Consider the following 16,117-nt stretch of genomic DNA (forward strand, 5'->3'; position numbering starts at 1 on the left):
TCAGACCCGGTCAGCGTCACCCGCGCTGACAGATGGGAGTTGCCACAAAGATATTATTACCTAATTGTTTCAATGTCTCCGATTGATTTTTTCTTAGTTTTTTTGCTGTAATATTATTCAATAGTGTGTATTGTAATATATTTATATAATAAAAGTGGTGTATAATCGCTATACTCAAAAGTATGATGTGCATATTAGTGATTCAATTATTATGTTTATAAAACAATAAACATATAGTTTTGCTGCTATTACACTCTATACACAGGTTATATATTAGTATCTGCATGTTTTAGTCACCATAACGAACCACTAAGTTGGTATTGAGAGTCGAAAAGCAATGAAGAGTTACCGCCACACACCAGCCAGCCACTCACTGCCACTCCCTCAACACACGCACTAAACTTTCTTCCCCAACAATACCATTTGTGGTGTTATTACACTATATACAGACGTTATATATAAGTATGTATATATTTTGTTTACCACAACTGTACAGCTAAGCTGATATAGTTAGTTCAGGCACTAAGAGTCGTCGCTATACACAGATGGCGGCTGGCGGCTCCCTCACTCTTTCAAGGTCACATGCACTAAACTTTCTACCCCAACAATACTGATTGCAGTGTTATTACCCTATATACACATATTATATATAAATCTACATGTTTTATGCACCGTAACTGTACACCTAAGCTTGTAGTGCGCCCAAAGAGCATAGTGGCCACCCTCTAAACAGCTAGACTAATCGTGCAGACGACGTTACCTCCGTCACCCATATGGCTCCTCCCAGCATAATCCTTTTGCTGTTATTACACTAATACATACATTATATATAAGTATCTACATTTGTGTTCACCATAGAGAACCACTGAGCTGGTATGGTGAATGCAAACAATAACAGCAAGCCACACAGTCAGTAAACGATGCTGTCTCCCTCCGTCTCTCAGCATCACTCCTCCCACAGCGCTAATTATTACAACAATCCTGCTATTATCACAACCCTGGTTATTTATATCACAGTCATTGGTCATCTGTAATATTGTCATCGCTAAATAATAACAATTATATATTTATTTTGACATTTTTCGGCGATGCTGTGGTCACAAGCTGAACAGCAATGCTGTTCGCTCATGCTGCGTGCGCCGGCCTTGGTTGCTCCAACAGTACTGTGCCTCTCACACCTGAGAATATTGCCCATGATTTTTATTTTAAATGGCATCTGTTTACAAGAGCCCCGAGGAAGCTACTGTGAACCCCGTGTAGCCGCGGGCCATTTGAATCAGGCCTGGCACCCTATGGCGTATATATACGCCATGCGCACCATGGGACATGTTACTCAGGACGTATATATACGCCATGCGCAGTTTAAGGGTTAATAAGCAGATGAGCAGCTTGAAAATTATACTTACAGTATTTGTTACACATTGTTTGAATGTGGGCTTTCTTCTCTAATTTAATCGGAGAATTTTATAATGTCTGGTAACCAAATATTTATGTTATATATTATATACTGACCTTGAAATTTTTATTTTAAGTTTCTTTATTATAATTTATTCCTTTTTTCTTTTTTGCCAAACAGACTCAAATGAATAATTTCCTACTGAGCACCAACTCTCAGCAAGATATTCAGACACTAGACACCAAGATACATGAGACTGTAGAAACTATCAACTCCCTCAAGACTAACAGAGAGTTTTACCTTTCATTTGCCAAAGATCCACAACAGTTCATACAGAAATGGCTGATCTCTCAGGTGAGTAGTTTTGCAAATTCCTGATTGTTTACCTCTTGGGCTGTGCTATAGAAACTACAGGATGTTAGCTATGACTTCAGGATACTTACTGTCTTTGTTAGTGGTAATAAATTTAACAGTGGTTCCATTGGTAATTGAAAGTTTTCCTGGAAAGCCCATGGAAATTAGACAAGCATTTGTAATGTAAATTTTCATTTAACTCCAGGCAACTGTTTCAATTTCATTGATTACCAGTATATTATATTTTTAGAATAATGGTTCTTACCATCTTCCAGTTTGTTTCTTTAAATTTGAATTTACGTTTGCATTTTCACATATGTCATTCCTGTAATTTTCATTCCCTCATTGTTTATGAATATAATTTTGTCAAAATTTAATTTGCTATACTTTCTGTGGAGAGCCCCTCCAGCTCCCTAGAGCTTACTGGGCTGCTATGCATGTATTTGACCGTGGCATCAGTCAATTAATTGGAGTTCTTGCCTACCGGGGACCACAAGCCAGAACCTGGCCCCCCTCAGAGAGGCACGAAGAACAATGGCCTATAAAAACCCCCCATGTGGTTGGGCGCATTCCATGTCTGCGATTGACCTGGTTAGGCATCCAGAAAGATAGGCATCCCAAAACAAACCTCACCTGGTTAAAAATTTGCTACCGAAAACCGAACTATCAAACAGAACTCTTTAATCGAAAAACAAGCAAACAAGCAGGACGTCACAACCGCCACCACACTGCTTAAACAGCTTCCCCCCTTCCCAGGAGGAGTAAAAGGGAACCCCAGACCCCCGCGCTGGCTATCCAACCCCAGTTCAGAGGCTGATGTGTTCTGTAGCGGTCGTTCAACTCTGGCTCCAGTCTCTGTGCAGTACTGTGCCCTGACAGTGTTATTATGCTGTGTTGTGGTGTGCGGGCCAAGAGTAATTCACGAAGCAAACAATTTTTCACTTCTCTTTGCACATTTGTGTTATCTCACCTATTTTTCCTAAGTACAACACTTTTTATGTTGTGTATATGGTAGTGTGTTTTTGAGTCATTGTAAATGTGTACTAGTATGCTTTATGGCCGCCTGTTGCCTATTTCCTGGGTACATTTTCCGCTAGCATTTGTGGTGCTTCAGGCTCCCCCCAGGTTCCTTTGGGTTCTTTGGTCTCTTGGAGCTTTCCTCTCAAATTTACCATGTGAAAGGTTCGAGTAGCCCTAGGTGGTTTCCTCCAGTGCGGCCCTGTATTGACCTCTTCTCTGGGCCCAGCCTCTTTTTGAGGGGTGGTTACTGGATCTTCCTGGCTTGCAGACTGCTGTCTTGCTTGGCCTGGGCCCCAGCTCTCAGGTTACTCGATTGTTCATCCGTTGCTGGTGGCGTCAGCTGTTCCTGTCCTCTTCTGATCGTTGGTGATCCAGGGTTGGCATTCTCACGCTCCAGACTGGGTTGTGCCAAGGTTCGGGTCTCTACAGGTCGAGGTGGGCCTTTGGTGCCAGTCTCTGTGCCGGTACTTCCTTCGGAGCTGGCGTAGTCTGGTTGGCATTTTGCTCACTCTGCACGTTGGCTGGCTTTGCTTCGGGAATGGGGTGTCGGCCCTTTCATGGGTCGCCCCTCTGACGGGGTTGTTGGGGGGGGGAAGTCGTGCTGTTTGCTCATACCTGGTTCCGCGATTTGTGGGCTTTTCGGGTCATATCCTCTGGCCTGTGGTGCCGTTGGATGGCTCCTCCTCCTTCGTGGGGTTCGGGGCTGTCGGGGCAGGCTTCTTTCCCTGTGCTCCATCAGGTCATCTTGGAGTGGGTTCACTTGGGCGTGATCTACACGACCCTGTCCTCAGGTGGGTTTCCCACCTGTTTTCTAGTGCTGAAATAGGACTGTAAGGATCTGTGGTTCGTTCTGGACTTGTCCTGTCTGAACCCCTGGATTCCTTGCCCCTCCTTTTGGATGATGACTCTCCCTCGTTCGGTTTCTTTTGGAGCCAGGTTCTTGGATGGTGTGACTGGATCTCTGGGATGCATATTGGCATGCCCCAATTCATCCTGGGTTCAGGGACTGGTTAGATTTTGTGGTGAGGCGGCAGGCTTACCGCTTTTGTTGCCTTCATTTTGGCCTGAATCTCGCACCTCTCGTATTCACGCGTCTTACCTGGGTTGTGGTGGCCCATCTGCATCTTCTAGGGGCTACCCCATTTTTTTTCTCTTCGTAGGTTGTTTTCTGTCTCGTATTGGGTTATGTTGTCCTTTCCTTCTTGGTTGTACAGAGCACCACTTGGTTTCCGAACTTTAGTTATCCGAAACTTCCAGTTTCCCGATTGGGGTTGGGGAGTCATGCTACCCGAACAAAGTTCGGGTAGGAAGGGGTCCACCAAGCGTCACGCCGGCTTGTGGTGGTGGGTGGGCGATGGTCCAGTTTGCCCACTGTGACTTCACAGATTCACGGCCTATTATTCCTATTATTTTGAATTGCCATAAGGCTGGAATGTTCATTCTGTGCTTTTGTTTTACATATCTGCACAATCAAGAAACATCTGTGCACCATGTTGGCTCCAAATGCACGCATTGCGTCAGTGATGGCTGACTGGTGGGTGGATGGACGATGGAACTTAGGTGGGAGGCAGTATGAATGAGGGGGGGGGGAGAATCAGTGAGAGAGGGGGGGGGGGAGAGATGCTCGGGGGGAGGGGGAGGTAGGGAGAGATGTTAGGAGGTAGGGAGAGATGCTAAGAGGGAGGGGGAGGTAGGGAGAGATGCTAGGAGGTAGGCAGGAAGGGATGGAAGTAGTGAGAATTAGGGAGGGAAAGGCAGGCTGGCAGGCACAGGCAGGCAGGCAGGCAGGCTAGCTTGCAGGCAGGGAGTGAGTGGTAGTCACGCGGTTGAACCGCGTGACCTTGAGAGATGGGATGTAGGGGGGCGGGTGGTTTGTTGGTGGTGGGGGTGAGACCGGCTCATTCCCGAAGATAAGCCTAACACACACTACCCGTTAGCATGATGGCAGGGGGGGAGGCAGGCTGGCTGGAAAGGAAGCAGGCTGGCAGGCAGGCAGGCAGGCTGGCAGGCAGGCAGGCTGGCTGGCAGGCTGGGAAGGAGGCAGGCTGGGAAGGAGGCAGGCAGGCAGGCTGGCTGGCAGGCTGGCTGGCAGGCTGGCAGGCTGGGAAGGAGGCAGGCTGGGAAGGAGGCAGGCTGGGAAGGAGGCAGGCTGGGAAGGAGGCAGGCTGGGAAGAAGGCAGGCTGGGAAGGAGGCAGGCTGGGAAGGAAGCAGGCTGGCAGGCTGGGAAGGAGGCAGGCTGGGAAGGAAGCAGGCTGGCAGGCTGGGAAGGAGGCAGGCAGGCAGGCTGGGAAGGAAGCAGGCTGGCAGGCTGGGAAGGAGGCAGGCTGGCAGGCTGGGAAGGAGGCAGGCTGGGAAGGAGGCAGGCTGGCAGGTTGGGAAGGAGGCAGGCTGGGAAGGAGGCAGGCTGGCAGGTTGGGAAGGAGGCAGGCTGGGAAGGAGGCAGGCTGGCAGGCTGGGAAGGAGGCAGGCTGGCAGGCTGGGAAGGAGGCAGGCTGGCAGGCTGGGAAGGAGGCAGGCTGGGAAGGAGGCAGGCAGGCAGGCAGGCTGGGAAGGAGGCAGGCTGGGAAGGAAGCAGGCTGGCAGGGTGGGAAGGAGGCAGGCAGGAAGCGATATATGGGTGTTGAAGTGAACTGTGAACCACGTGACCTTTGAGAGTGTGTGTGTGTGTGTATGGGTTTGGGGTGGGGGGTGGGGGAGGTGTGTCGGTGGTGGGGGGAGAGGGGGAGGTGTGTCGGTGGTGGGGGGAGAGGGGGAGGTGTGTTGGTGGTGGGGGAGGGACCGGCTGACTCCGTAAGCCTAACCACACTCCACAGACCTGTGACCCAGATTTGTTTCTTAAATGTACAGTACATCATCGTATATTTTAGGCAGGATGTGCCTGCAGGCTGGCAGGAAACATCCAGAGGATGTTTGCCAGACGTCTTAATAATCAGTTAGGAACAATTAAGGACTTTTATAAAGCGGATCAGGACTTCACTTATTGATGAGTACAAACAAAACACGGTCGCATTTACGCCATGAACCTGACGATTTTTTTCCCTAGAGTTTTTTTTCATAAATTTTTCGGAAAAATTTCTTTTTACATTTCTAGTTTATTTTTCCCCTCTATTTCTCGTATACGAACTTACATGTTAACCGACGGGTCTTGTCCCCAAGGGGTTCGGAAACCAAGTGGTGCTCTGTATCAGGACCATCATTTATTGCCAAGTTCTGTCGCCTCTTATTGTGCGGCACTGGTGGAGCCACTCTTGCTTGCGTTCGTGGGTGGGTGTCGCTCCCACCCTGTTTCGCAAGCTTTCTCATGCGTTGTTTCACCCCCGACCTGCTCATGTGCCACCTGAGCTATCCTGGTCATTGCACTGGGGTACTCTCTTTTCTTTCTTCTCCTCAATTTGTGGTGGCCCCTTCAGTTCCCCATTTTCCTGTTGGAATTCGACTCTGGGGGTCAGGTCGGGGAGTTTCATGCTCTCCTCTGGCGCAAAGGTTTTTGCTCTTTCAGTCCTGGTGGTAGTTTTTTGTTCATTTGTCACAGTCTCCTTTTCTGGCGAGGAACGAAACAGCAGCTTTCCAGAGGGGTCCTTAGGTCTTTGATGCTTGGTTGGCTAAGTCGGGGGTGCATCATGTGTTCAGTGGCTCTTCGCTGTTACTTGCACGCCACGGCCTTGGTAGCCAGTGCCGCACTGTGGGTAGATCTGGTTTCCCTTCTTCCCTGTTCCAGGGCTTAGGTCTCCCAGGTTGTCCGCAGTGTTATTCGGTCCACCCAGCCTGCAGTCTATCCTCGCGCCCATGACGTTCGCAAGTTTGCTGCTTTGGCTACCGTTTTATGGTAAGATGCCTTGGGCTGACATTCAGGCGCGGGGATTTTTGAGGTCGACCAGGCTCCTGGCCTCTCGTTACCTCATTAATGTTCCTGGCCCTTGTCAGGGTGTGTGTGTTGCGCTCTGCAACCTACTTTGGGTCTCAGGTTGCAGCCAGTTGTCTCAACTTCGAGTTGAGGTGTGAGTGGCGGCCACCTCTCAGGTAAGTCCCTCTCTTACTTTTCCTTGGGTAGGTAGCTCCAGGGAGCCAGAAGGGCTCTCCACAGAAACCCAGCATTGAATGTAATGAAATGCCATTTTCTGGGTGAGACCCGGAATCTCCCCGGCATCCTTTCCCCCTTCCCCTCTGGTTGGCGGTTTTCACATTTTTTTTATATTCAGCTTCTGAACTGGGGGTTGGTTAGCAGGCACAATGGTTTGAGGCTCCCCCTTCCCCCCTCCCAGGGGAGGGGGAAGCTGTGCAGACAGCAGCGTGGTGGCAGTTGTGACTTCATGCTTTTTTTTTTTTTTATTATTATTAAAGAGGTCTGCTTGATAGTTTGGCTTTCAGTAGCAAATTTTTAACCAGGTTGGTTTTGGGATGCCTACCTTTCTGGGTGCCTAATCCGGTTGATGGCAGACAGGGAATGCTCCCAACCACATGGGGGATTTCTATAAGACATTGCTCCTCGTGCCTCTCTGAGGGAGTCAGGTCCTAGCTCGTGGTCCCCGGTAGGCAAGAACTCCAATTGATTGACTGCCACTGTCTAATACATGCATATTATCCTGGTAAGCTCCAAGGAGCCTCCGGAACTCGCCCAGAAAATGGCATTTCATTACATTTAATGCTGGTTTTCTGTGAAGAGCCGCTCTGGCTTCCCCAGGCTGGTATGCATGTATTAGACTGTGGCAATAGTCATTTGAATGGAGTTTTAGGCCTACCGGGGACCACAAGCCAGAACCTGGCCCCCTCAGAGAGGCACGAGGAGCAGTGGCCTAAAGAAACCCCCCATGTGGTTGGAAACATACTGTGTCTGCCATCAACTGGTATAGGCACCCAGAAAGGTGCGATTTCCCAAAATAGACCACCACTGGAAAACATTACTACGGAAAGCCAAACTGTTAATTAAGCAGGACTTCCCAATTTAAAAACAAGCAAACAAGCATGATGTCACAACCACCGCCGTGCCACCCCTTCGGTCCATGATTGTTTTCTCAAAGTTTTGTTTTTGTTGCCTTTTATCTCTGGGGGTCAGGTGGGGGAGCTTTATGCTCTTTTCTGGCACAGGGGTTTCTGCTCTTTTGGGCCTGGGGGCCGTTTTGTTAGGTTGGGCTTAGGGGTCGTTTTGTTAGGTTGGGCTTAGGGGTCATTTTGTTTGGTTGCAGCCCTCTTCTTTTCTGGCGAAGAATGAGATGGCTGGTTTCTAGAGGGGTCCGTGAGTTGTTTTTGCTTGGTTGGTTCGGCTGGGGGTGCATCATGTTTTGTGTCTGGTGGCAGCTTTATGTTGCTACCTGCGTGCTACTGCTTCAGTGTTGGTAGATGTGCTCTGGGTAAACCCGGTTTACCAGGTTCACTGTTCCATTGCTCGTGTCAGGTTGTTCGCAGGGTTATCGTGTCTAGCCAGTCTGTGGTCTACCCTCATGCCCATGATGTGAGGAAGTACTGTATGCAGCTCATGCTGCCGTCTTTTGTTGATATTCAGTAGCAGGGGTTTTGGAAATTGAACAGGGTCCTGGCTGCCAGATATCTTGTCAATGTTGCAGGCCTTCTGAGGCGTTGTGTTTCTTTGGGATGTCTGTTATAGCCACTTGTCTCATCTTCATCGTGAAACCTGCGGTGCTGCTGCCTCCCGGGTAAGTCACAGCTTTTACTTACAGTATCTGTGGGTAGATAGCTTCAGGGAGCCAATTTGGCTTCCCTCAGAAAACCAGCATTGAATGTAATGGAACACCTTTTTCTGGAGTAGTCCAGGAGGCTCCCTCCCTCTGGGTTGGCAGTTTTCATCATTCTCTGAACTGAGGGTGGTGCAGCCTGCTCTTCTGATTGAGGTCCCCCTCTTCCCTGTTTGGGGAGGGTGAGGCGCTAACGAGCGGGAGCACTGATTGGATGATGTGTTGCTTGTTTCATTGTTTTCTATTGGAGGGGGGGGGGGAGTTCTTTGGCTCTGTTCAGACGTATGTTGTAATTTTAACCAGTTAGAAGTTTGTAATGGTTCGCCTACCTTTCTGGTGATATCCCCAGTCAATGGCAGACATGACAAACTCTAAAGAGAGCTCATATGGCCATTGCTCCCTTCTCCCCTCTGAGGGGGCCAGGTTCTGGCTTGTGGCCCCTGGTAGGCACTTGAACTCCAGGACCGATGGCACCAAACTAATAGGGCAAATGTCAGTTTGATATCTTCAGGGAGCCTCCAGGGCTTGTCCAGAAAATGGCGTTTCATTACATTCAACGCTGTTTTTTTTTGTCCTCTGAGTAGTTAGTTTCTGGAAGTCCCAAGGGGATTTCCTCAGAAAACCAGTGTTGAATTTAATAAAATGCCAATTGCTGGGTGAACCCCTGAGCCTCCCTGACACCCTTCCTTCCCCAGGCAGCCAGTATGTTCCATCATGATAGAACTGAGGGTGTTACAGGCCAACTGACTCTTACTGCCTGCCTTTCTCCCTCCCTCCTTCCCCCAAACGAGGGGGGTGAGGTAGGGAAAACTAGCTTGCACTAGTTTCACCAAAATTTTCGTTGTGTTCATTGTTGAAGGAATTGGCATTTTTGAGGTTGTGGTCTCGTTTTAACAATGCAATAGTCTGTTTTGTTTCTCCTAACTTTCTGTGTGCTTCCCTGTTGGTGACAGACATGACTTACTTGAAATTGCCATTCACACTTCTGTGGAAATAAACATTTCATTCACCTGAACCGTATGGGTCTCGAACCGTGGCCCCCCATGCGTGTGAGGCTGTAGCATTATTGACTGCTGTGAGTAGTCTTAAAAAATTCCTCTGGGAATTCAGTAACTACTGAAGCCCAGGAATTTCTCTGGGCTTCAGTAGTAGTCAGGGAAAGTTGAAAATTCCAGTTTGGCAGCAGGATGCTGCTTCTGGAAACTTTCCTGTTTAAGACTACTCATAGCCGAGTCGATAGTGCTACGGCCTCACACGAGTGGGGTCCACAGTTCGAGACTCATACAGTCCAGGTGAATGGAATGATTTACTTTAAATGCAAAGTGTTCATAGTGCCACCTTTCCCTTTGCCACACTGAGGGGGGCCAGGTTCTGGCTCATGGTCCCTGGCTCATGGTGCCCGGGAGGCCAATAGAACTCAGTGACTGATGGTACCTAGTAGTATGGCAAGGAATCGGGGATAATAGCTTCAGGGAGCCGCCTCTGTGGCTCACTCAGAATATGGCATTTCTTTACATTCAATGCTGATTTTTTCCTGAGGTGGTCCTTTCTTTGGTGCTTTCAGCTGTGGCTGCTGCATTGTAGCTTCTCAGTCAGATTTTTTCACAGAGAAATTCTGTCCCTTCTGCTTGGAGGCATTTTACCTGGGTTAGAGTCTCCCATGTTATTGGTCATTTAAGTCTCCACTGGAGCCTGGTTCTCAAATCATAGTGTGTTCTCTGGTCATTGCCTCTTCCAATCAGCATCATTCTCAGTTATTGCAGAAAGGTGCTTCTGCTAGGGGGGCTTTGTGATGGCCCTTTTGCAGTGCGCCGCTTTCATGGAGCTGTGGGGACAAGTCTGGTCTGTTTTGCAAACTCCTAGTCTCATGATGCATGTGCCTTCCACATTGTCTCTCAAGGTCTTCAGTAACATTGGTCTACTCCCCATCCTCTATCTTTGGGGAGGTCTTGAGTTAGGTACCCTCCCTGTAGCTGTATTTGGTTGTCGCAACTTGGGAGAGCTCTGGCATGGTTGATTTATATCCATCTCTTCAATGGATGTCCTGGTTATTCGCAGTCCTCAAGCAGGATTTGGCAGACCTATGGTACATTCTCATCATATTGGGAATAAACAGCTTCATTTCCTTTCCTACCTTTCACATGAACGCTCAGTTCAGCTCAGCTCAGGGCCGCCTGATTTTGCAGCCAGACTCATAATTGTGTCCTTGGACACATACTGACACATCCCTTGTCAATATGACAAGGGATGTGTCAGTATGTTCTTACGAGGTTCAGGGACTGGTTAGGATTTCTTGTGGGGCATCTGGTTTACCACTTCAAGGTTCTTTCTTTCAGATTGAATCTGGTTTCCTGATATTTACCAGATAAACATGAGTAGTACCCAGGCTCCAAATGGAGCTTGAGTAAGTTTGTTGTGGGGTTTGTATCTTGGTTTATCACGATGAGTAGCTGGTCTGTGCTCACAGCCAGTCACGTGTCTGCAAGTGGAGAATCTGTTTCCCAGCTTGCTAGGTTTGGGTTCCTAGTGAGCTGGAATAAGTACCAGTTGGTTATGTCCCACATTCAGACCTTGCTCAGCCTGGTATGGGATTCCCTGTTGGCTTCCTTTTCCCTGCCTCCTGCAGTTCTGCCTCAACTGCCGTCTGATGTTGGAACGGTCCAGGATTACTCAGTGGTCAGTCTAGCAGTTGTGTGGGAGTCTGAATTTGCCTTGCGTGGGTTTCTCAATGAGCAGTGTTTGGCTCAGGGTGCGATTATGCTTCGTGCAGTACCACCCTTTTCAGCACCACTGGAACATCGAGTTCGTTCCGTTTGCCATTTATTAGCTGCTGATTCGCCGGTTCTCTCTCTGGGTTTTCAGGGATCAGTTCCGTGGCGCCTTGCCTCCTCCATTGCTCAATGTGTTTACGGACGCTAAGGCTCTGGGTTGGGTTTTGTGAAGTGTGTTCACGAGGTTTCCCAGGGTCATTATGTAGATCCCTTTCTTTGGGCACACAGTACAATGAGTGAGTTTGCGGTAGAGTTGCAGGCCGGTGGAGGATTCATCTTCAGCCAGGCTCCATTCTTTTACTGCCTTAAAGTGGTTCATTGTCTGAATCACAGTCACTTCAGTCCTTTCCTCCTTGGAGCTGGCCTTTGAAAGTAGTTTGGTTTCTAGCTTCTTGGAATTCTGTTCTTCACACAGTTCACATGCATAGTGTTTCGACACTGTTTGTTTCGACAATGTTTATATAGATGCATTTTTATTTTATCCCATTTTCATGGTGTTGACCATTAACAGCTTGTCCTTGCAGTAGCTCTACAAGGCATTCAGTTGCCCCAGTGTTGGATATCTCTACATCAGGTTGTAACCTATGGATTTTATCTTGTGGCTTTGTTCCTTAGTTGTGAGGCTCTTGTAGTGGATGTCTTTTGACTGGGCTGTTTGAGATGGAGCTCATCTCTTCCCACCAGTTCAGCTGTTACTACAGGTTTTGTCCAGACATGGGCAGGGTGAACCTTCTGGCTCTTTGGTGGCTTGCTCAGCCTTGTTTTCCAGCTCTTCTGACACAGTGCCGAAACCTGAGCATGTTCTGTAGCTTTGCCTCTTTCAGTAGATCAATCCAGATGTGTTTGTATCTAGTTCAGTGTACTCTTCGTCTTCTCGTCTTGAGTTTTTGATGCATGTCTGTCACCATTTGTATGGTGCGCAGCTGGCTGAACGGTTGGTGTCCTACCTGCTTCTTTTGTAGTAGTGAGAGTACAGTGATACCTGGCACTCTTTTTCATATCTTCATTGATTGTTGGTTGTTTCAGTTCCACTGCTTTTAATATTCTTGTATTGGTTCTTTCTTATTATTCCAAATACTGTTGCCTCGAATCATTTGGCCTTGGCCTTTCTCTCATTCCCATGATTCTCTGTCACTCCTTCGTTCCGTGATGCCTTTTTAAAGCCTCTGTTTTTGCTGGCCTTCTCTTCCCATTTTCCAGTTGGAGCAAAGAATTGGTCGGTTGGCTTCCAGAAGGCTACGTTGTTTATTGATTTGTGGTTTGTTTGGCTGGAGGGTGCATCATTTGCTGTATCTGGTTTTGGCTGTACATTGCTACTTTTGCACAGCCTGGGCTGCTTTGGAGGCATAACTCTACCAATGCTTAGCTCTAGGAAGCTATTTAGGGTGCCCCCAGGAAAGGACCCAGGACATGGCTCAACCAACGCTTAGCTCTAGGAAGCTATTGAGGGTGCCCCCATTAAAGAACATTTCATTATATAGTATTATGCAGATTTTCCTTTGGACAATTGCCTTCCTACTCAGTGAGGGAAAAAAATAATAAACTTTCCTTTAAATAAAAAAGTGCATAAAATACAGTGTATACCATGCTGTCATCCTGTTACTGCTGTATTTTTTTATGTAGTGATCATAGTACTCTGTTTCTTATGTCTTCTTGCATTGAAATGATTAACACCTCAAGCCTCTTCTCATAGCACTTGTTTATAACCCTGATCAATGAGATTGGAATGTGGACATTGAATGATACAATCTGTCAAACTAACCCAAGAAATGCATGTTATTATGTTACTTGGAATTACAGAAATGTGTGGGACAGCAGATATCACTTGAGGAAATGAGGTGTTGGCTGGGTAATCAAGTGGGTTTAGAAATATTATGTAAAGATTTAAACTTACAAAATTGACTGATAGACTTGTAAAGAGAATTTACAGGAGTGAAGTACTTTTAGTTGCTTGTAGACAATCAGGATCATATAAAGTACATGTAGATTTATGATGATGACATGAGGTGTATTTAAGAGGCAAGGTTATCTTTAGGTAAACCTGACTGGAGATTTGGTTTCTTGAGGATTGAGCAATGCATTAACAAAGATGTTCATTGCCACTGAAATTTAATCCTGTGCATAAATATTACTGAAATGAAGGTGATGATTTCTGTGACCAAACGTTCTAACACTGCTCTCTCTTGAAAGCCTTTCATATTTTTGTTTTGTTTTCAGAACCGTGACCTAAAAACCATGACAGACGTTGTTGGCAACCCCGAGGAAGAGCGGAGAGCTCAGTACTATTATCAACCATGGACTCATGAAGCCGTCAACCGCTACTTTTATTCCAAGATTCAGCAAAAACGGGCAGAATTGGAACAGGCATTGGGAATTAGGAACAACTGAAAATAATAACTTTGTCTCTGACATACATTATTGTACATCCAAATTTATAAGAAATCAGTTAAAGCTTTGGGTTTAATCTTGTAATTATTATTATAACTAGTTATGATAAATGTACAATTAAAGTAAAGCTGGTTTTAAAGCTCATGCACTTGAGGCTTATATATATTTTTTGTTTTCATTTAACTGTGTATTAGTACTAAGATATCTTGTGGAAATGTCTTCTTTTATGTTCTTATATTATAATATCTTTGTAAAAATGAGCTTAATTATCCTTTGGAAATTTGGAAAGTTACCTTGTGATGTTTTTGGGACTCAATGTTCCCGTGGCTTGGTCCTCCCTCGACCAAGCCTCCTCATTGCTGGACTGGTCAACCAGGCTGTTGGATGCAGCTGCTCGCAGCCTGACGTATGAATCACAGCCTGGTTGATCAGGTATCCTGATCTTGAGGTATGTGGAAGTATATTCCACAAGGGTATGTGGAAGTACTAACAATACCTTCCTCATTGTGAGGGAAAAGATTAATTGGAGAGAGAGGGAGAAAAGGAAGTTGTGAGACATTGACAGACAGTAAAGCAACTATACAAGGAGAGCATAAAGCCAGGATGGCTATATAGTGCTGTCTTACAAAACATTCATGCATTTCAAGATATTCGGGATCCCGTTATGTATGTGCTTTTGAGGCAGTTGCTAATTAAACCAAATCCCCTTAACCACCGTGCTGCGTGCGTTTTTTTTTTTTGTGTGTGACATTCTGGTGGTGCGTTGAAAATAAAGTATTCCCCTAAAAAAAAAATTCTTTGTAAATTATTAAAATCCTTTCCCTTAACTTGTACATGTAAAATTAAATTTAAAAAACAACTTTGGGTGTGGCGTCGTGGAGAAAATACAATGTGACGGCATCACGGTGTGCGCACCCATGTGTTAAGCTCCCAGAGGCAGTCGCACCGGTGATTCAAGACTAGCGAGTTACCACAAATGTGGTTTAATTAATTTTTTCACTGCATTTTCAATGCTTTCTAACTGGTTTTTGTTATCGTATCTGATGCACATATGTGTCCTTTACAATGTGTAGACGGTAGAACGTTATAGTGTTCCAAGGAACTGTAATACATGTGTCAGTAATGTGTTCACAAAAAAATGTTTGTTGCAATATTACTTGTTAAATATTCAGTATATATACAATACACTTTCACACACTATTTACAGTCACACGGTTACACACTCAGTACTTCAGAAGTGAGTGATATTCAAAGTAGCAATCCATGAGTCAGAGCGCCTTTTTGCACTCGATGCACAAATTTTTGCTTCCTAGTTTTCTTGTTGTGTGCTTGCAAACAATGCACTCATGTACATCCTTGGGTTTAACTCGTGTATGTGGTATGTAGCCAAGCTTGTGAAATGTAAGGTAGGATTGAAAAGATCAACGTGTAGGTAGTATAATTCTCTCCTGATATCTCAAATCTGTTCTGGTATCATTCATATCTTCACCTGTACAGTGGTACCTCGGAATGCGATTGTCCCTGTATGCGAGGTTTTCGGAAGGCGAGGTGTATTTACTCCAAAAATTTGTCTCAGAAGGCGAGGGTTACTTCGGGAGGCGAGTTTGGACGCGAGTTTGTTGATACGCGTACAGCCGACCTAGCGCGTTCGTCGCCCCTCCGCCCCTCAGTTTATTATTGTCTCGCGCTCAGTGACTACCCCCACATCAATTCTTCTCGCGGATTTTCAGTGTTTTGTTGGATTTTTGGTGATTTGTCTATACAATTTGTTATTATATATCTCACCATGGGTCCCAAGAAAGCCAGTGGTAAGGATAAAGGCCAGAAAGCTCATGTGAGGATGACAATAGAGGAGAAACAAGAGATCATTCGGAAGCATGAGAACGGTACACGTGTTGTTGAACTTTGTAGGCAGTACAACAAAGCCACATCAACAATATGCACTATACTTAAGAAGAAAAATAAGATTATGGGTGCTAAAGTGGCAAAAGGAGTAAGAACATTAACGGCACAAAGACCACAAATACTTGAAGAAGTGGAAAAGTTGTTATTAATTTGGATACACGACAAGGAGTTGAGGGGTGATAGTGTTTCGGAGGCCATTATTTGTGAGAAAGCCAGGGTGTTGCACGAAGACCTTCTAAAGAATACCCCTGCAACGAGTGATGCAGATAAGAAAGAGTTTAAGGCAAGCAGGGGCTGGTTTGAAAAATTTAGAAAGAGAAGTGGTATCCATAGTGTTAAAAGGCATGGGGTTATGTGATGTGATTATGGAAGGGGACTCCCCTTCCAAACAGTAACTCCTCTCCTCCTCCCCCCTCCTCACCATCTTCCATACGCCTACAGCACTCGACAGCAAGGTAAGTAATAACTGGAACACAGTTTTGTAGGTTTATTTAGATGAATTAGGTAAATTAGGTATAAAAATTTAGTTTGATGTGGGGTTTTTGGGGTAGTCAGGAACGGATTAATTCATTTCCCTTTATTTCTTATGGGA

The 16,117-nt window shown here is 46.2% G+C and overlaps 1 protein-coding gene across 2 annotated transcripts in view; it reads left to right on the plus strand.

Annotated features, from left to right (window-relative positions):
* The window catches only part of LOC138349817 (brahma-associated protein of 60 kDa-like), a 172,644-nt gene extending 158,767 nt beyond the window's left edge, over nucleotides 1-13,877 (plus strand). For both annotated transcript variants that reach the window (XM_069315593.1, XM_069315594.1), the window contains exons 9-10: nucleotides 1,577-1,750; nucleotides 13,450-13,877. In XM_069315593.1, coding sequence (XP_069171694.1) covers nucleotides 1,577-1,750; nucleotides 13,450-13,620 — 345 coding nt within the window. In that variant the 3' untranslated portion in view covers nucleotides 13,621-13,877. The remainder of the gene's footprint in view (nucleotides 1-1,576; nucleotides 1,751-13,449) is intronic.
* The last annotated feature ends 2,240 nt before the right edge of the window (nucleotides 13,878-16,117 follow it).

Source organism: Procambarus clarkii, chromosome 81, assembly GCF_040958095.1.
Source record: "Procambarus clarkii isolate CNS0578487 chromosome 81, FALCON_Pclarkii_2.0, whole genome shotgun sequence".
Lineage (NCBI taxonomy): Eukaryota > Metazoa > Arthropoda > Malacostraca > Decapoda > Cambaridae > Procambarus > Procambarus clarkii.